The 22002-nt window shown below is 46.6% G+C and overlaps 1 protein-coding gene across 1 annotated transcript in view; it reads left to right on the top strand.

Annotated features, from left to right (window-relative positions):
- The first annotated feature begins 8888 nt into the window (after window positions 1–8888).
- LOC146193568 (uncharacterized) overlaps window positions 8889–22002 on the top strand; it is a 90203-nt gene continuing 77089 nt past the window's right edge. Inside the window, exon 1 of the mRNA XM_084600584.1 lies at window positions 8889–9111. Coding sequence (XP_084456710.1) covers window positions 8889–9111 — 223 coding nt within the window. The remainder of the gene's footprint in view (window positions 9112–22002) is intronic.

The following is a 22002-nucleotide window of genomic DNA, read 5'->3' on the forward strand; positions in this document are numbered from 1 at the left end:
CCATAGTTCGCGTCGCCAATGGAAGCCCTGCTGTCGTGGTTGGCATGTGCACAGCGCGAGTTACCATTGATGGTTGTCATGCTCCAGTGTTGTTCACCGTCCTCCAAGAATGCCTCCACGACGTTATCCTTGGCATTGACTTCTTAACAGCCCACCCTGCCCTCATTGACAGCTCTACCGGGTTACTTCGCTTGGACCTTCCTCTCTGCTCTGAAGACCCCTCCAGCTCACCTCGCCTTCGATCAGAACAGTTCTGCCACCTTCCTCCTGAAGCTGCCATTTACATCCCTATGTCGCCATTCCCACCCGTCCCAGACGGCGACTATCTCGCGTGTCCCATTACTGATGTCAACCTGCAGCGGCACGTCCCCCTTCCCTATCTGATTGTGCACATCTCCGAGAACCGTACCACTCTCTCGGTCCTTAACTTCAGCTTTATGAACTCAAGTTCTGCCAGAGGGAATTTTACTAGCAGCGCTGTCCCTGATGAGTTGTGCCATTTCAGCTCTGACTACCGATAATCCGAATGCCGTCCTTGCAACCCCTCCCTCGTCCTCTACATCGCGCCCTAATCCTGTCAAAAGCATGATTGCAGCTGATCTCCATCCTGAATTCGCCGCAGAACTAAAGCAGCTTTTGCTCACCTACAGTGACCTTTTTGACTTCGGTATCCGCCCATTGGGTCAAACTACAGTTGTCAGTCACCGCATTGACACCGGTGACGCCAGTCCTATTCACAGGCAGCCCTATCGTGTTTCGCTTGCCGAGCGACGTGTCATCCAAAAAGAGGTCGACAAAATGTTGGCGAACGACATAATTGATCCTTCCAGTAGCCCCTGGGCATCCCCTGTTGTGTTGGTCAAAAAGAAAGATAACAGTTGGAGATTCTGCGTTGACTATCGTCATATAAATAAGATAAACAGAAAAGATGTCTATCCTCTTCCGTGTATTGATGACGCGCTTGATACTCTGCACGGAGCTAGCTACTTTTAGTCCATCAGCCTTCTTTCTGCCACTGTCAGATCTCTGTCGACGAGAGAGACCGTGAAAAAACAGAGTTCATCACCCTTGACGACCTTTATCAATTCAAACTCATGTGCCGTTCGGCCTTTGCAATGCCCCAGCAACCTTCGAACACATGACGGACTCTTTGCTCCGAGGCTTCAAGTGGACCACTTGTTTGTGTTATCCTGACGATGTAATAGTTTTTTCGTCTACGTTTGAAAGCCATCTCCGTCACCTTTCTACAATCCTAGCGCTTTTTCCTCCGTGCCGCACTGCAACTAAACTCCAAAAAGTGCAGCTTGGTCAACAACTAATCAAAGTCCTTGGTCACTTGGTTATTGCTGCCGGCGTTCAGCCTGACCCCGACAAGATTCGTGCTGTCAGAGAGTTTCCCACTCCACGTTTATACAGCGATGTTCGAAGCTTTATTGGCCTATGTTCTTATTTCCGACAATTCATCCCGAACTTCGCAGCCCTAGCTCGTCATCTCACCAATCTCCTCAAGAAAGACGTTTCATCATTTTGGGGGCCCGAACAAGTTGCAGCTTTCTCGGAACTTATTGGTGCTCTCACAACTCCATCCATACTGGCCCATTTCAATCCATCTGCGAATACTGAACTCCGCACTGACGCAAGTGGCCATGGCATTGGAGCTGTACTTGCCCAGCGACAACACGGCCGCACAAGGGTGATTGCGTATGCCAGCCGCCTCCTATCTACGTCCGGACAAAATTACTATATCACACAGCGAGAGTGCCTGGCACTTGTTTGGGCTATTACAAAATTCCTCCCTTATTTGTTTGGCCGCCCTTTTTCTGTTATAACAGGCCATCACGCCTTGTGTTGGCTTTCCTCCCTCAAAGATCCTACAGGCCGTTTGAGGCGCTGGGCGCTTCGATTACAAGAGTATACATTTTCTGTCGTTTACAAGTACGGCCGGCTTCACCAAGATGCAGACTGCCTGTCCCGTCATCCTGTCGACTCCCCTAGTCCTACCGACTCTGACGATGACGCATGTGTCTTGTCTGTGTCGGCCTTTTCTAACATTGCCGACGAACAACACTTAGATCCTTTGCTCCATTCCATTATCCGCCATCTGACCTGCGACCGCCCTGATATATCTCTTACAACAACAACACTTAGATCCTTTGCTCCATTCCATTATCCGCCATCTGACCTGCGACCGCCCTGATATATCTCTTTGCTCCATTCCATTATCCGCCATCTGACCTGCGACCGCCCTGATATATCCACGAGAACATACTATACCGACGCAATATGCGACCAGACGGCGCTGTTCTTTTGCTCTTCGTTCCTCAACATCTGCGTTCCCCCACCCTTGACTAGTTTCATGATGCTCCTACGGCTGGCCACCTGAGTGTCTCCCGCACATACGACAGCCTGTGCCGACGTTTCTACAGGCCGGGGCTCTACAGCTTCGTCCAGCAATACATTGCCGCATGTGAATTGTGTCAGCGTCGAAAGAAGCCCACAATTTTGCCTTCAATTCCCATAACCACTGACCCGTTTTCCCTTTTTCCCGTTGACCTTCTTGGGCCATTTCCATTTTCCGCCTCATGGAACAAATGGATCGCCGTCGCCACCGATTATGCTATGCGGTATGCTATTACCCGAGCCATCCCGACCAGCTGCGCCACAGACGTCGCTGACACCCTCCTAGAAAACATGATTCTACGTCATAGTACCCCTCGTGAACTACTAACTGACCGTGGCCGCTGCTTCCTGTCGTGAGTGAATGACGAAATTCTCCGTTCGCGCTCCGTTCGCCACAAATTCACCACAGCCTATCACTCCCAGATCAACGGCCTCAAGGAACGTCTAAACCGTACCCTCACAGACAGGCTGTCCATTTATGTGTCTAACGACCACCGGGATTGGGACGTTCATCTGTCCTTTGTTACATTCGCCTACAATTCATCTGTCCATTCCACCGCTAAATACTCTCCATTTTATCTGCTATTAGGCGACACCCTTTACTGTCCACGACATCTCACTACCCGCGGCAGACGCCCCCAGTACTTACGCCAGTGATGCCGTAGCCCGCGCTCATGATGTCTGCCGGGTAGCTCATGCCAGGCTCTCTGCTTCCCAAGACTCTCAAACGTTCCGGTATGACAGTCGCCACCTTGATGTCCACTACACTTGTGGGTCACTCGCCTTGCTGTGGCTCCCGTGCCGTCGCGTGGGCTTGTGTGAAAAACTTTTGCCCCGTTACACAGGTCCTTACCGGGTTTTGCGCCCCGTGACCGACGTCACATAGGAAGTTAAATCTGTGCCTCCGAAATCCTCATCCAGAGCGCCATCCTCTGAAACAGTGCATATGTCCCGCCTGAAGCCCTAATATGCACGTTCTGTTTCACTAGCATATAACGCACCGAGACTGTGCTTTTACTGAGGGAAGGGGGGGGTAGTGTTATTGAGTGGTATTCGATGGTCCGATGCTGACGCAGACGAGTGCTGTGCTGTGACCATCCTCAGTGGTGTGGAAAGCTGTCTTACTGTGAATACTATTCCCCGTGTTGTTTTGTTCCCTTAAGTTGCTCTCCAAGGAACAAAGGTTGGAACACTTATCACCAAACAAATTATTTATTAGAACCCGACGTTTCGGGACCAACTCGGTCCCTTCCTCAGGGGCGACTTAAGTTCGAGGCCTGCAGTAGCAGGCAGCGGCCTACGCTTCCCTTTTCTGAACACGTCGCTAAGTCCAATTGTGTACACGGAAGGGTAGCGTCCCCGGTTCCTTTTTCACTGCTGCAGCTGTCAGCCGGATTCTCAAACTTTTGTTTCAAGTACCCAACCATGCGGAATTCCGCCGAAGATGTTCCCTCTCCAAGGAGTATTCCGTCTGCGTCTAGGCAGAAGGAAGCGAGCCCAGCTTTTCGTTTCCACAAACTTCGTAAAGGTTTAGTCGGGGAATAAAATATTTTAGTATATGTTCTTGTATTGTCTTGCTTGTTTTTGTCAAAATGAGTTTATTCTTATTTTTTATTGTTCCTCCTAGCCAGCGAGGGACAAACGTCTCTCAATGCGGCCCGCATCGCTTTTCGTGTTTGACGCCTCTGGTTTTGACGACGCGCAACGTGGGCATACCAGTATCAAAAAAATGCTTCAGTCACGTCAAAATGAAACCGTGTCCCAAAGTGCTCGACGTGGGGCGAAATCAGTGTTCGGCTTTCTGATACGTCAAAGAAAGGTGAATTTTCACCATGCACGCTTGATCAGACCACAGCCATCGATGTTGCAATGACAAGTGTGCGGGTGTAAAGGCAACAGCGACGGCACGTGTTCCACATGGCTGGCTACTCCCGATGTGCGGAAGCTGGTCTTGTCATTCATTTGAACCTTTTAGCAAAGAAAAGCACTTCATCATTATCATCATCAGCTTGGCTATACCCACTGCAGGGCGACGGCCTCTCCCATATTTCTCGAATTAACCTGGTTCTGTGCTAGCTGCACCCACTTGACCCCGGAAAACTTCTTAGCCTCATCCACACACCTAATTTTCTGCAGCCCCCTGCTACGCTTTCCTTCCCTTGGGATCTAGTTTGTTACCCTAAGCGACCATTGGTTATCCTCTCTTCGCACTATGCCCATTGCTTCTTAATTTCCACTACAATGTCAGTAACTTGATTTATTTCTCTGACCAACTCGGCACGCTTCCTATCTCTTAATGTTCAGTTCAGGCGTTAAGTCGTGTCCGACTCTCCGTGACACTATGGACCATATCACGCCACACTTTCCGGTCTCTCACTATCTTCCTAAAATCACATAACTTCATCTGCAGCGCCTCGACGATGCCATTTACCATCGCGTTCACTGCCTACCCCTTCTCCGGTGACCCTCAACCTTTCCCAACATCAAATCTTTCTCCAGCGACTCCTCTCTTCTCATCAGATGACCAAAGTAGCTGAGCTTTAACTTTAGAATTTGACCCTCTAATGAGCAGTGAGGGTTTATGGTCGACAATATCGACTGATTTGAGTTTCTGGCCGTCTAAGGAAGTCTCGAGAATCTCCGCTAGCACCACTATTCAAACGCGTAAATTCATCAGCGGTCAGCCTTCTTCACAGTCCAACTCTCGCCTCCATACATCACAACTGGAAATACCATAGCACGAGTTATACGAGTCTTGGTTGGCAGTGTAATGTCTCTGCTCTTTACTTGGCGGTCAAGGCTAGCCATGGCTCTCTTTCCCAGAAGCAGGCGTCTCCTAATTTCATGGCTGCAGTCTCCTTCCGGAGTAACCTTGGAGCCCAAGAAGAGAAAATCTGTCACAGCTTCCACTTCGAGTCCATTGATGCTCCAGGACTTGATAGGGCAAGACGCCATGATCTTCGTCTTTTTAATGTTCAGCTTAAGCCCTAACTTCTCAATCTCTTCTTGTACGCGCATCAAAAGTCTCTTGATGTCCACTTCAATTTCTGCCATTAAAGTGTTATCATCCGTATATCTAAGGTTGTTAATACGTTCCCCAGCAATCTCCCGTCCAGCTGAAGACTCGTCCAGACCAGCCTTCCTCATGATGCACTCGGCTTATAGGTTAAATAGGCAGGGCGACAGTATGCAGCCTTCTCTCACTCCTTTCTCAATCGGAAACTCATCAGTAAGTCCATGCCCAGTTCTGACTGTGGCCTCTTTCCCTTCATACAGGTTGCTGAGGAGACAGATGAGATGAATTGGAACTCCCATCTCTTGGAGAGCTTGTCACAATCTGCCGTTATCTACGCGGTCAAACGCTTTCGCATAATCAATAAAGAAGAAGTAGATGGTTTTCTGGAACTGTCTTTCTTTTTCCATGATCCAGCGAAGGTTTGCAATCTGGTCTCTAGTTCCTCTGCCCTGGCAAAACCCAGCTTGCACGTCCGAAAGCTCCCCATCCACATACTGCTACAGTCTACCTTGGAGGATTTTCAACATTACCTTGCTAGCATGCGAAATAAGCACGATCGTGCGGTAGTTGGAACAATCTTTGGCACTGCCTTTCTATAGGATGGGGATGTAAACTGGACCTCCCCCAATCTTGTGGCCATTGCAGAGTTGTCCAAATTTGCTGACATAATGTATACAGAACATTAACAGCGTCGTCATGGTTAAGGTTTTGAAGCAACTCAGCTGGAATGCTTTAAATTCCGCTAGCATTGTCTTAGCAAGGCTGGCTAAGCTCCATTCAACTTCACTCTTAAAGATGCCCGGCTCGAGTTCAGTAATCACAACCGTCTTATGTTGGGTTTGCACATCCGGGTCCTTCTTGTACAGTTTTTCTGTGCATTCATGCCACCTCTTCTTTATCTCTAAGGCTTCAGTGAGGTCCCTGCCTCGTTTGTCCTTTATCACGCCCAGCTTAGCACAGAAGCTTCCTTTGATATCTTTGACTGTCTTATACGGAGCTCTTGTGTTCCTCAAATGGCTGCTGTCCTCAACTGCTTGGCACTGTATGTTCAGAAAGGCATTCTTATCTCTTCTAGCTATTTTCTGAAAATCCGCATCTAGAAGCTTGTATCTTTCTCTTTCCCCATAACTTTTGCCATCCTCCTTCACTCAGCTATTTGCAAAGCCTCTTCCGATAACCAGTTTGCTTTCTTGCATGTTTTTACTTTGGAACTACCTTAGTAGCAACTTTTTGTATTATATCACGAACATCAGTCCGCATCTCTTCTGGCTCTCTGTCTTCTAGATCGAATTCTTGAAATCGATTCCTCATTTCCAAAGCATATTCTGATGGTATTTGATCCAGATCATACCTGAAAGGCCTTCTAGTTTTCTGCGTTTGAAGCCTAAATTTGGCCACAAGAAGCTGATTATCGGTGCCACAATCGGCCCCAGGCCTTGTTTTTACTCCTTGTATAGCGCTTCTCCATTTCTTCCGGCAAAGAATATAATCGATCTGATTCCTGCACAGAGCGTCCGGTGAAGTCCATGTGTACAGGAGCCTCTTGTGCTGTTGAAAATGAATATTCGCTATGGTCAGGTTGTTTTTTTGACAAACCTCTACTAGCCTCTGCCAAGCTTCACTTGGCTCACCAGGACCGAACTTGCCTGTAATTCCGGATATTTCTTCACTCCCCACCTTAGCATTCCAGTCTTCTATGAGAAAAAGGACGTCTGATGATGGAGTGCGGTCTAAAAGGCATTGCAGGTCAACATAAAATCTCGCAACGCCAGCTTCATCATCAGTAGTGGTTGGTGCATAGACTAGAATAACTGTTATGTTGAAAAGGTGAACTTGCATCCGAAATGAAATCATTCGGTTGTTTTCGGGGTTGTACCCTGGCTCTGCTTTGCCCATTCTTCTGTTTACTATGGGAACGACCCCATCCCTTCTCTTGGATTCGTGCCCAAAATAAAAGACAAAAAGCTCGCCGATACCCAAGATATCAATGTTCAATCTGTCCATTTTTCGCTTGACGACATGCAGTTTACCTTACGTCATAGATGTTACATTCCATGTTGCTATGTGATATATCTCCTTGCAACATCGGACTTTCCTGTCGCTTCCCGACACATCCACAACTGAGCGTCCTTTTGGCTTTAGCCCAGCCGCTTCATTCGTCCTTATACCCAGCAACCTGTGGGACACCTTCCAACCGGGGGGGTTCATCTTCCGGCGCCATATAATTAATGCTATTGTGACTAATCATGGGGTTTTCTTGGCAGGAAATACTGGATTGGGTTGCCATTACCTTCTCCAGTGAATCACATTTTCTCAGAACTCTCCGCCGTGACCTGTATATCTTAGGTGGCCCTACAGAGCAGAGCTCAAGACTTCATCGAGTTTCGCAAGCCCCTCCGCCGCGACAAGGCAGTGATCCATGAAGGAGGTACTCTTAATTTTAACCCTACCATTTTTCGTTCCATAGCCCTCTGAGTTGTTCTCAACTTTAGTAGAACCCTCTTGGTTAGCCTCCACGTTTCAGCCCAATAGGTGAGTACAGGTAAGATACAACTGTTGTATACTTTCCTTTTGAGCGATACCGGTAAGCTGGTAGTCATAATCTGCGAATGCTCGCCAAATGCGCTCCATCCCAATCTGCGCATTTGCACTTATTTAGCACCTAATAAAGTAGAGCACTTATTTACTTCATTTTCAACTCCACGCTGTAAAGCATTGAACGGTGAAGTGTGTCGGACGGCTATTAGTGCATGGAGCAAAAAACATAACTTTGCACAATTGCCGCCTTGATTTGAGCGCATTCCTGCGCTATCAAAGATATGCTCATAGCCCCAACCATGTGTGTTGGTACACTTCTTACCACGCAGCATACACAGCATTATCGGCACTAGTAGCATATGAACTAATTTCTGGCCTGACTATAGCGGGCTAACGTCGGGCACATTGGCAGACCGGAGCTTGATATTGTAGCGTTAAATCTTTCACTCTCGACGGCATTGACGTGAGATCATCACAAACTGGCCTTGCTCTGTTTCTGCCTGCCTTGCGCTACAAATTTTCAGGGTATTTTGGAGCTAGCTGTATACATCAGGCAAAACACAGCTGCCACAGCTGTTCGTTCCAGGCTTAGACCAGCTGCCGCACACCTGATCGTAAACACGGTTCACACCGCAGCTCTTCTCCAGTGCATTGCATAGAGCAGGATACAAAGCTTTCAGCAACCAGCATTCGTAGTACTGTGAACTGTGACGGTCTATCGCGAGGAAACGTCACGGCTATCTAGTCACCTATAATCTCGCCTGAATCTCCACAGAGAATCCACCCTAAGAAAAGGTCCAAAGGTGCAACCGTTGAGATCGCAAGATCATTTTTCAGACTTCTTTCTGGCATCTGCCACTTCGATTCGCATTTCTGCATCTGTAAAACGCTTGTTGGAGTTTTTCAAGCTACAATATCCGCTGAAGAGTTCGTCATGACCACCCCGTCGAAAGGAAAAACTTCGACCCTATGTAAGGAGCCAGTGCAGGACCGTTGTTGGATAATACCCTTCGTGGCTGCTAGCGCCGTCTTCCTCGTTGCCATGATTGAATCCAGCCGGGGATACCTGTATGTCCTCTACATGGACACATTCCAAGTTGACCACGCTACGGCTTCGTGGCCTGGAAATATTTACCTAGCATCTGGACATCTTTCGGGTAAGAAGGAATCTATTTTGAGGTTGTAAATGTATTTGTGTTGTCCGGTGACACAAAATCTTTGTTGTGTGTTTTTTTCTGATCCTATTTCATCTGTCTTCAATTGTTAGGCTAAGGCGGCAATGGGTGGGATTTAAATGGCATTACATTTTATTCTTCTAAGCGTTCAAAAAAAACAAATGTACTGGCTGAGTTATCAACGCACTGAATTCCAATAGCTACATGTATCCGCATCTCAATGCCAACATTTCGATCACCCTTGGAGATGGCTCATCGAAAGCATGGTAGTAGTAATAAGTTCATAAGGGTGAAGATTTGCTCGGTATGTCATATCACTGCGAAAGAACTTCTGTAATGTTACGTAGAAAAGCAGGAGCAGAAAAGACAAGCACTGCTTCGCTTTTGCTGACTGCGCTTTCATTTGGCGTTTTGTTCGAGTTCAAAGTAAATTTATAATAGCACCGGGATACCAGCAGGCTCTCTTCTCTCGCCATTAGATTGCTTTGTGCAGGGCTCATCTTGTTGTTATCGTTCCGTGATTCGGGTGCTCCATTAACTCATATTAGATAATTACCCCCTTACGGGCTGGTCTCTTTCTTCAAGCAACGTTTCTGTTTCTACTGCAAGCAAGTGTATAGGGTGGACGCTCTGAATCAAATCATTATCATACTACGAAATATTTCTGCTGCAACAAACCCGTATAGCCCATCGGCAGATTTAACATGATAGAGGCGCCCAACGCCCAAACATAGCCCTATGACCAAACGCGCGGCCAAAAACTGAACAGGATCAGCGCGACACAAAACTGAAGGCAAGAGCACAAGAACGTTTTTCTATAAATACTTACTTTCCTTAGCATATTACAGTTGCAAGTCTAGTGCGAGGCCGGTCAGCTCTCCTGTCAATATTTTCACGCTAAGTAAAAGTAGAGATGTTGTATATCCAATATCCAATAAAATTTATAATAATAATAATATACTTAATAATAACAACGACTATTTCCGGCGTACAAATATCAAGTGCCTCAATAAAGAGTCTTGTCTAAACTATCAGTGGACATCACACTCTAGCCACCATCACAACCGCAGCAAACAGCACAGAATGTTAGTATATCATTCCTTCAGCAGAGGAAAACAAACCACGGGGTTTGTGAAACACTTTCATAACACCGTACATTTGCCACCTAGATATGACTCCGTATATAGCTGCATTATCAGCAAAGAACTCAATCTTGCTTTCGAAGGTTTCGGTAATGATGTTTTAGTGTGTTTATTATTGAATTGAATCACAGTGATGATGGAGTGGTCAAATGACTCAGATTCCGTTCCTTGCGAGCCCTAAGCACGCTGCCTAAATCTTGGTTTGACAGTGCGCAAATCTGGGGATCGGAATTGCAACATGGCTTGCTTCAGGGGCATTTTCTTGGTGCGACAGCAACGAACGCGAGGAAAGCAAGGAAAAGAGTACCTGTCCGATTCTTTCTCCGATTGTTCTGCAGCGGTAACACCTTAGAAGTTGAGCCAATTGATTTTTAAATGAATCAGCGTCGCGAAATTAACATCCGACCATAATAATTTAAAGGTGCACGTTCGTTCACAACTAGAGGTCGAGCACTTGCTAGTGCACCAGCTCTAGGCCAAGATGAAACAGCTGACTGCTTAGTTTTCACAGAAAGTCTAGAGCATGTAGTAACATACCTTGAGCAAACAAGTCAAGCCATAATTAGTGTTAGCCAAGTGCAATGAAATTTAATCGATCCGTGTTTTTTGATGGTCGCAATTAAGTAAGCTCGCATAAAGAGCCTCACCGGAACGTGTCAGACACTGGAATGTGACGGTGCTATTTTAAACAGCATCCTACGTAGCCTTAGGATGCTTCATTCAGCCATGTAGAGCAGACTGAAAAGAAGAAAAAGTACATGCGCTTAGATGGCTGATTCGTAGAAGGGCGAAGCAAGACGTCAATAAGAGGCCTGGCGTTTTTAAATGTTCTGACTTGAGTTACATTTTCAATGGCTCAGTTACTGATTACCAAGCACCCATGCGCAGCTGAGCTACGGAGAAAAACAGTACAGAGGTCACTGAAATATTGTAAAGGAAAAGAAAAATTCGCCCTTCTCCGGGGCTAGAACCTCGTACCACTGCCATTTGCGGTCAGTGGCTATTTCGACCTAACAATTGCAAAAATTTTATTCTTTAAAACATTGCTGTTGGTGCATTAGAATGATGTCCTATAAATATAACCTATTTACGAATCATGCAAGAAAGTGCTATTAAAATCACCACAATACCGAGAACCACATGGCAAGAATCACTGGAAATGTGGAGAGATTGAGAACTCCGTCGATAATTAGAGCCTCTTTTGCCCAAAGTCTCTCTGGTTAGAAATGTTTGTTTTTAGAAATTAAGAGAAATTTGGCTGAAGTTTAACTTAATGGAGACAGCGGTTTCAGATTGTCGCTTCATGATTCGAATAATCCGTAGGTTGTTTAGCTCAAAGAGAAAGAACCTATCTCCTACGGATTTTCCGACCGAAGAAAACGTTGTGAGGCACCGTCCACTGCGGCGAGTAAAATGAGTTTAACGCATTTAGTGCTTGTTCTAGCTCATCTTAGAACAATTGCGCACAATTGCGCATTTTTACAATCAATGAACAAATGCTGACATTTTGTGAGAGTGGTTCTGCAGCCACGCCTCATTTATCAAGCACAGTTTAAGTGCTTGGCAAGAGCTCAATGGGATTGTCTGGAAGCAGTGAATAGAGAAGCTATGAGAACCATCAATGTCTCTCCCGCATCACACCGGTGGTGGCATTACAAGGGAACGGTCAGCTCAACACATTAGATGAAATGGTAAAGCAATGCCGCAAAGCTCGAAGCCAAGAGGCAACCCTTTCGCACTCACCACGAGCCCACCGGGCCTATGCTACATCACACACCATATTGTGGCCGCAATTTCCAGTTCTTCCTCCATCAAATTTTGTTCAGCTGAGCGAAAACAAACCTACTGGTCTTCATCGACAAACCACATTTTACGCGGCTTCACCCCTTCGTGAAAGGATCACAGAAAAAGATACAATGCTGCCCCATGGTTCGATAATTATATATGCAGATGCCAGCATTGACGGATGTCAAACGACAACTGCACTTCCTACTGGAGAATACTGCGCTACTTGATAGACAGAGACAGGTGAAAGGCGACACACGAAGCACAAACAACTGCTTATCTTTATTCACAAAACACGTACATATATACATATAGCATTCTCGTCAAATCACAAACACATCATTCATGCGTGTGATCTCGCACGTTGTCACTTCGGCCACAACTCCGCATCTGAACAGCTATCATGTCTAGCTCCTCCTTTGTGAGAGCGACAGTTTATGTACGTGCTCTTCTCTGCTGAATCAATTAAGAAGGCTTCTACGATTTCTCTTTGAATTCTTTCCTTTTGTTTGCCTACAATTTCGCACCGCAAGCAATGTTGCGCAAGATTACCAGAGTGGCTGATTCTCCCACAGTCATTATGATCTTCCTGGAGCCACTTATTAACACACTTTCCCGTTTGTCCTATGTATTGTTTTCCGCGCGAAATGAGGATCTTGTAAATGATTTCTTCCTGACAAGGTACGAACCTTTTTTGATGTGCAGTTTCACATCGATGTGGTCGAAGTGATAACGTGCGTGATCACACGCATGAATGATATGCTTGTGATTTGACAAGAATGCTATATGTATATACGTACGTGTTCTGTCGATAAAAATTAACAGTTGTAAGTTTGCGCTTCCTTCTTGTGTCGTCCTTCACTTGTTCCTGTCTATCAAGTAGCGCAATATTCCCCAGTATGATCAACCAACTGGCCCCCGTGTTTGCACTGTTAGCTGCACTTCGTTGACCTTGCACGCCGGCACTTAATAGAACATCCAGATATCAATTTGCAGATCCTCCTCCTCCCTTCTGAGCTGAGCTGGTTGGCGTCAAAGACGCGCTTCGCTCTGTAATCGGCATAACCTCACCACCTACAGCAAAAATTACCATCCGCACCGACGCTCTTTAAGCAACACGTCTGCTCGAGCGCGTCAGTCGGAGCCCAGAAATCTCCCAGAATATACAGCGTCTGGCGGCATCATTTCACAAACCGATCGAATTGAGTGGGTTTCATGTGACCTACTTAGTTCGCAAAGCTATGCAGATTCTGCAACCCGCCAGGCGACTCTATCCTCCTCAATGCCAAGCTTCCTTAGTATGGATGATGTCACTGCTTTTCACAGGAATGGAGCACCTCCGGCGCCGCACACGTGCTCTTGTCCCAACGTGTATGGTAACCCTATCCAGCGACCTTACCCGCTCAGAGGAGGCTGTGCTACGGATGATCGGGGTCGGGGTTGCCCTCAATCCTCATGTAACACGAACATGGCCCCAACACCAATATTTAATCAACGTCCAGGAGGTCCTGTATGCAGGCATAAAATGGTGAGGCAGATATTCGCCAATTTTGTGGATTTACCCGGCACTGAAGCCGACGAGAATTCGGCACCTGATAGCAGTGGTCCTTTTGCCGAAGAACCCATCTTCTTACATGTCTTGGATGCAAAGGCTTAACCATCGTTCCCTCTTGAACTTTACTAGAGCAGCCAACCATTTGCTTTCATTTAAAACTCCGACAGTTTTCTTTGTTCTTTGTTCTTTCCGGTATGCCGCATAAATGGCAGTTTATCGTTGACGCAAGGATACCATTTTTTTTGCAAGCACTTCTTTACAGGAAAATCCATGCCGGCCGCTCGTATGAAAGATGGTCTTTATACGCCGATATACTGACATTTTAATAAACTGGTACAAGAGCGTCACGTGTGGCCAGCCATAATAAACAGAATGGTTAATTGATGGAACTAGATCAGGGGTAAAGCGGTTCTTTGCACAAGCTTTCCCGCGTAACTGAAAATCAAAATTTAATAGGTTGGCTGCTTTGGTAACTTTGCGGGATTGAACATCCCAAAGCGTCTTATGCTATGAGAGGCGCCATAGTGGAAATCGCCGGAAATTTTGATCACCTGAGGTTCTTTAACGTGCACTGAGGTTCTTTAACAGCACACAGGCGCCTTGCTTTTCTGCCGCCATCAAAAAGCAGCCGCCGAGGCCGAGGTTCCATCTCGCATCCTTGGGCACAGTAGCCGAAAATTACTAATGAAAACGCACTGCTTTGGTGTTACTGCTTGTTTTAATAGGCGCAGAGCCTTAGACGTCTTCAGATGTAAGCAGAACATTAGCTGCATTCCTAAAATTCACCTGTATTAGGTCATCGGTAGGGGTAGGGGGTCACCGCAGACTGCCAGCGCGAAAGACTGTGCGCTCCCCTGAAGAGGGTACAAAACGGTGCCAATAATTACAGCGTGCAGTACAACGATGACGATAGCCGCGTGTGGCCGACTTTTTGACAACCAAAGGCGACCTTCCAGGCTTCTAAATGTGGCAGTGGATTCCACCAACTGCTATCGAAAGGGGAATGCCACTGACACCATTCGCCAGTTACATATCCCAACTCAAGGTCCGCGTCTGTTCCAGTTGTGTCACCCTCCAGTTTTCCACGCTCGCTGTTAGGCATGCTGTCGCAATACCGTAATGCGACCCAAACTGACATTAAATAGTACTAATTATTTTATGGATGAAATATATTCACTATAGCCACAGTACAAAAAATGTATGCATTGTTTTGATGATCTGGATGCAAAAGCAGTTTCATCCTGACTAAATTTGCTTCTGGTTCAATTACAATGCAATGACAGTGTGGTAGGCAATAATGCTGGCTGCCGTCGTACAGCATAGCTCGGCAATAGGCCGATGGATTCTTTTCAGAGTATATCAAAAATCCCCCCTTTCAAGAGGCTGTCTTCTTTCTTAGTGACGAAACGATGAAGGCTAACACAAAAATGAATACCTGGAGGAGCAATTGCACTATTCCGATGTGTGTAGCCATATTGTTCTGTTTGATACTTATAATATTATTAGTAATAATAATAATCTTTCTTGTCTTGCCACATTGTATACAGTGCAAATGCGGTTCAGGCCCATCGAAGCTAACATGAGGCTTCAGTAACTGGGCCTGGCAACGAAAGCGAAGCAAAAACAGCAAGAAATCTATTGAAAATACTAATCTCAGGCCCATCGAAGCTAACATGAGGCTTCAGTAACTGGGCCTGGCAACGAAAGCGAAGCAAAAACAGCAAGAAATCTATTGAAAATACTAATCTCGGCAAATTGTAACGCAAATATAAAAGAGCGCCATTAGGACAAAATTCACAAATCGACCACCAAGCCAGAGTATATAGGCAAAGAAAAGAATCATGTGCACCTTCATGATAAACAAAAAACGACCGTGGTCAACACCGAGCTTTGAAGTGCGTCCGCAACCTAATGAACATAATTACTTCCTTATTAGGTCAAATTGCGCGCTTCCCTAACATTGCTGACCTTCAAGAACAACACACAGGCTACCACGTTCTGTCCGGGCCAATAAATGATAAGACATTGACTGCAAATTTTCTTTGTGGGGACACAAAAATCTATTATAAAGCCTCATATTCACCAAAGACAACTTCTCTCTGCTGGTACTTTGCAATCAGTTTGCATGTCCCTGCATTCATATAGGGTTGTGTTAATTCAGTAAACCCAGAGGGATCCAGCCGCTCAGGAGGAACTCGCAGCGGAGCGTCAGGCGTAGCAAAGCAGCAAGGCAGCGACCAACTTCTTCTTCCTCCAGTGCGCCAGCACGCGATACTTGGCGGTGGCTATGCAGACGAAGATTACCACAATATATATATATATATATATATATATATATATATATATATATATATATATATATATATATATATATATATTTCCCGAAGAGTGGCTGAGCAGAGCTGGATGCATGAGCCCTTTAGTCACTTGTCAAAAAGATTGCAGTCAGATCACATAACACCATGCCATTTGGATTACTATGATAACAGTAGACCTTTCAAAATGCCAATATAGAAATCGAAAACGATACAAAACATTGCGCAAGCTTATTTTAATGCTGTGAATTAGGCATGCAGAATTGTAGCAAGCATGAAATTTTTATAACCATTTGCTTTCAAGTGCTGCACTGTGCACATAAAATTTATTAATTAAACTAAAAGTCATGTACATTGGTGGTACAGTGGTACGACACTCGAATAATGTGGCGGAGTACCAGGTTTCGATCACGACCGCGGCAGCAGCATTCCATTGGAGGAGAAACGAAGAGGCGTCAATGTGCTGTGCGACGTTGTTGTTGCTGTTGTTGTGGCTGTAGAAAGGAGGAAAAGAAAATGCACGGGCCTGCTACTGGCTCTGTAGCTGAGCCACCTGCGCTGGCTCGCGCGGATTGAAAAGAGAAAGTAGAGAAGGAAAGAAAATGAAGAGGAAGACGCGCGCCGCAATATCCATCGTTCCCCATCTCGGCGGTGGCGGGTGCAATGACGGCCTACAACCGGCAAAATTTTGGTGGCTAGCTAGCCATCGCAGCAAGCGGCGTTGACCCACCATCCCAGCACCGTAGGGCCAGGAACAGCCACCCTTCTGCTGTGCAATGTCAGCGCTCGTTAGCAAGTCTTTCTGATGATTATAGTATAATTGGTTCACAGGAAACGAAATGCGCAGTATCTGTCACACTTGTCTTTGTGACCACCTAAGCCGCCCCGTAAGGAAGGAGAGGAAGGGGGGAATGAAAGTGAGAAAGAGGCGTCGTAGTGGAGGGCTACGTAGTAATTTCGATCACCTGGGAATCTTTAACGTGCGCTGTGCGATGTCAGCGCTCGTTATGTGGGCATTACAGAGTGACTGTAAATCAGGGCATTGAACTCGATCACTATCCGCTGCCTCCGCTAAAGGACATATTCGCGTCACTGGTTGAAGGGACTGTGTTCACTTTACTGGATTTGGCTAAGGCCTACCTGCAGCTTGAGCTAGATGAGGAGGCACAAGAATTGCTGACGGTGAATACGCACATGGGACTGTAAGGTTCCGGTGACTGCCGTACGGAGTGGTAAACACCCCCGCAACGTTTCAGGCCGTGATGGACCAGGTGTTACGAAACATACCTGGAACTGCCTGTTACCTGGACGATGTGTTAATAGCAGGTAAAGACCTGACGGAGTGTTATCACCGTTCCGAGCAAGTGCTACAAACGCTCAGTAAGCACGGCATCCGTACGCTGGGAAATGCAAATTTCTGAAAGAAAATGTTTGTTACTTGAGACATGAGCTAGATAAGCATGCCGTATACCCAACACCATAAAAAACAAAGGCGATTCGAGAAGCACCTGAACCAACTAACGTGACTCAACTAAATGCATTTTCTGGTCTAGTAAACTACTAAGCCAATTTTTTGCCTGACCTTGCAAACTTGCCAGAACCTCTCCATCAGCTGTTAAGCAAAGGCAGCACATGGAAATGGTCGGGCCAGTGACGCATGTTTCAGACGCTGTAAAATATTGATCAGTGAAAACATGGTTTGGGAACTGTATGATGCAAAGAAATACAGCTAACATATGACGCTTCTGCTTACAGCTTAGGCACGGTGCTGTAGCACGTGATTGAGGGCGTAGAGCGACCGACTGCGTTCGCATCTCAATAACTGACTTTTGCGGAGCGTAATTACGCGCAGGTAGAAAAAGAAGCTCTTGAAGTTGTTTTTGCAGTAAAGAAATTTCATAAATATCTGTATGGGCGCACGTTTAACGCGATCACCGATCACCAGTCGCTAACTACTATTTTTGATGTAAAGCCCTGCACAAATGCAGTACCTGCAGCTTGTGTGCATCACTGGGGAATTTTTCTAACAAACTACAAATGTCGCATATTGCACAGAGCAGCAACAAAGATAGCCCATGCAGATGGCTTATCATGCCTTCCACTGCCTGAAACAGGGGACGAGGCAGAAGAGATATTTTATTTTTCGCCTGTTAGTGAACTCCCCATAACTGCGAAAGATAGCGAGCGGGAAAATATGAAAGATCCAGTTCTTATTACTGTTCGTGATATAGTATAGGCACGGATGGCCGCGTGCTGTGGACACACCTTATCGGCCTTTCTATGTTAGGCGGTTCGAGCTTTCAGTCGATCGCGGCTGTTTGATGTGGAACAACAGAGTCATTGTACCACAATCGCTTCAAAGTCAAGTTATGTGCTTGTTACATGAGAAACACATCACTATTACAAAGATGAAAGCACTTGCGAGGTCAATGGTTTTGTGGCCACAGACAGACAACTGCCTCGAACAAACAGTGAAGCAGTGTGAAATTTGCCAAAGTACAAAATCTGTGGGGCCCCTAGCGCCGCTTTCATCTTGGAAGTGGTGCATAAGTAGTTGGGAGAGGGTACGGGAGTAGTCAAAAGTTTCCAGGCTGCTCCGAATGGCCGGGGAGCGGTTCCTCTCCGCTATCGCGTCGCTGTATCAGATGCACGCCCCGTCGCGCGCTGGTGGCAAGGGTATGCGATGAAGAAGGTTCGGCCCTTTCTTTCTCGTTCTCCTAGATGACAAAGCAATGAAAACATAGTGTGGCGTGCGCGTTCCTAATGCCTTCCTCGGATTCCGCTGCGCTGCAGCCCGTGGCTCGGCAAACGAACGTTCACAGGAGTAAAATAGGAAGCTAGTCTCAATATTTAGTTGTACTATGCGCGCTTCTGTGTACTTTTCGCCTTTTTGGTGTGCGATAACTTGCGTTTATCTTGACATCGGCTATTTCAAAGCGTGCGGGGCCGTCCCTGTGCCTTTTCTAATCGTGTAGTTTGATGGCAATTTACTGCACACGAATCGAGGTAAAGAGCATATTGTTTGCTTGTGCTTTCGAAAGGTTTCTTTGTTGCCTTATATCCAGCTCCTCATCTCAATCCTTGTATGTGTTGAGTATCCTCACGCGCGTGATGACCCGCTATTGTTGAGGATTAAGCACATGTTACTGACATTTCTTCATTGCTTTTACACAGTATGAACTATCACGGTTGTGTTTTGAGCACCTGCGCTCGCCTTCCTGCTTTCAAGAAAAAGAAAAGGGTACTATTCCCAGTTGGCAGAAAGCAAGCGGGCAGCGAATGCGGGCCTAAATCGCGGACCGGGTTGAAGAGCATGTTACCTAATCGAAAAGAATTAATAATCTGACCAAGTGCCATGAGACGCCTTTTTTGTCCGCTTGTTTTCTGACAGTAAGGAAAAGTGCGCTTTTCATTCTCGGAAGAGCAGAAAAACATGCGGAACGCATTGAAAACGTAACAGTGATAGTTTATACTGCGTGCAAAACAATGAAATACTTCGCAGAAACACCAGTAAGATGTTAACTCTCCAACACACGCAGATCTTCAAGTGGTTCACCCTGAGTTTCACGTTGGTGAGTTAGCATGCACTAATTGTGTCTCAGAGTGAAATGCTAACCATCAACGTAAACACTTCAGAAACCCCAACAAACAATGCGTGTGCTATCCCAACTCGTGTGAATTAAATTGCCAGCAAACAACGTGATTAGAGAAGGCACAGTGACAACCCCGTATAATGCGAAAGAGCTAATGTTTACGTTAAACACAAGTTATTGTACTCCAAGAAGAAGGACAGAATGGAGAAGCGCGCATAGTAAAAATAAATATTGGGACTAGCGTCACGCTTCACTCCAGCAAGATCAAAAAACAGCGCGGCTACTTGGGACAAACAGAGAGGAGAAATGGTCGTCAGCCTAGCCAGGGGCTCCAGCGCCGCGTAATTCGAAGAAGGAATCGCGAAGGCGCGCACCGCATTATCTTTTTCACTGCTTTGTCATCAAGGAGAGCGAGAACGAAGGGGCCGAACCCCCTCTCAGCGTGTACCCTCGCCACCGGCGCTCGGTGGAGCGCATATCCGATAGCAGCGCCGCAATAACGGACAGCAATCACTCCTCGGCTGTTCGGATTGATCTGGGAACCTTTGACTACATCTGTACATCTATAGTGCTGAAAAAGAAAAAAAAACGATGTTTTTTTCTAGCTGTAGATTTCTATTCCAAATCATTGGAATTAAGAATTATGACGTGAACAGCCACGCAAAGCACAATCAAACAGTGTTTTCGCTGCTCGCAAGTCATGGCCTGCTGACAAAGATAACAGGTCGCAGTTTCGTGCACAAGAATTCGAGGAGTTTCTTTTGCACACGCTTACGCCGCCATATTATCGTCAGTCGAACGGTTCGGCAGAAGGTGCTATCCAAACAATAAAACAGTCGCTGTTGAAGCAATTGCTGGAAGACCACAAGAACAAATGTTCCTGGTCACTGCAGCACAGGATAAGTAACTTTCTGTTCGCTTACAGAACAACGCCGCATACATTCTACGGCTAATCGCCAGCTGAACTGTTTTTGAGGAGGAAGTTGCACACAAGGTTATCTTTGTTGAAACCGAATCGGCAAGATGAAATTCCACATCGGGAGAAGAATGTTCGCAGTGCAAAAATGCAAAGGCGTTCACCCAGATCAGTTTTGTTTGTGTTAGAGTGTTTGTGCGTTCAGTACGTGGAGAATGATAGAGCGTTTGTGCGTTCAGTACGTGGGGGAACAGGTGGAGTAACATCCAGGCGTGGTCATGGATGTTAAATCAGCAATGACATACCTTCTGGATCTAGAAGGACAGATGCGGTTTTTGCATGCTGACCATTTGCTACGTTCTTTTGTGAAGCCTGCTGTTCTGAACGAAAGTGATACAAATCTACCCCTTGAAAGTGGCTTGCTGGAAAGTGAACGACCTCCTGCAGCTGCCTCGAACCAGCCCGTGTTGGATCGGAGTGATTGTTGTCCACTTGCAAGTCACGCCCAAAGTGCATCAACGTCGGAACAAACCGATGCTGGGTTACCTGTGCTACCAAGGCTAGCGCTCGTGATAAGGGGATGCCGGATCGTCGGACTTGTAATAGCTTCTGATTTTGTTGGAGGGGAAGTGTTCTATCGGGGCAACGCTTATCAATCTTGCTGCCGCCTTGATAATATGTGCCGCCTTTACAATGTGTGCCGCTTGGCTACTGTGTGCCGTTATCTGATGTACGCGGTCACGGTTCGCGTGTGCAACTGTAGCGGTTTGGTTTGGTTTGGTTTGTGGGGTTTAACGTCCCAAAGCAACTCAGGCTATGAGAGACGCCGTAGTGGAGGACTCCGGAAATTTCGACCACCTGGGATTCTTTAACGTGCACTGACATCGCACAGCACACGGACGCCTTGCTTTTCGCCTCCACCGAAAAGCTGCCGCCGAGGCCGGGATTCGATCCCGCGTCCTTGGGAACAGTAGTCGAGCGTCGTAACCACTGCGCCACCCCGGCGGGCTGCAACTGTAGCGGTAGCCAATAGCATGCCTCGGTTGCACCAAGGCTTTCTTTATAAAACGAAGCCACTGAATCCTCGTTTGTATGGTCGTGTTGCTGTCGGAATAAAGTCTCGCCTTCTCGGCGTCTCGGAGTAACACTGCTCAAGTTCAAATGCGCAAGAGAGCGATTTGGAACCCAGGTTGTCTAAGTTCCCGGAGCCCTACACTACGGCGTTTTTGGCTCAAGGTCAGTCTTGGTTGAAGGAAAAAGGGAACAAATTTATACTCTCGGCCACTCAGGCGTTCAAGCTCAATCGCTTTCCAGCCCTCCGCCATCAGAATTCATGAATGACATGGCTCAGCACGTATGACTAAACACCTTAAAATAAGGTTAACTAAAAATAACTGATAAGAACCTTAGCAAACGCAGTCAGTCAATCGTAGCAACCCCGCCGGGGTGGTGCAGTGGTAAGACGCCCGACTACTGTGCCAAAGTACCCGGGTTCGAACCCGACCTCGGTGGCTGCGTTTCGATGGAGGCGAAACGGAGTGGCGTCCGTGTGCTGTGCGATGTCAGT

The sequence above is a fragment of the Amblyomma maculatum genome, chromosome 4, assembly GCF_055883805.1.
Source record: "Amblyomma maculatum isolate TAMU_Amacu chromosome 4, ASM5588380v1, whole genome shotgun sequence".
In the NCBI taxonomy this organism is placed as follows: Eukaryota; Metazoa; Arthropoda; class Arachnida; order Ixodida; family Ixodidae; genus Amblyomma; species Amblyomma maculatum.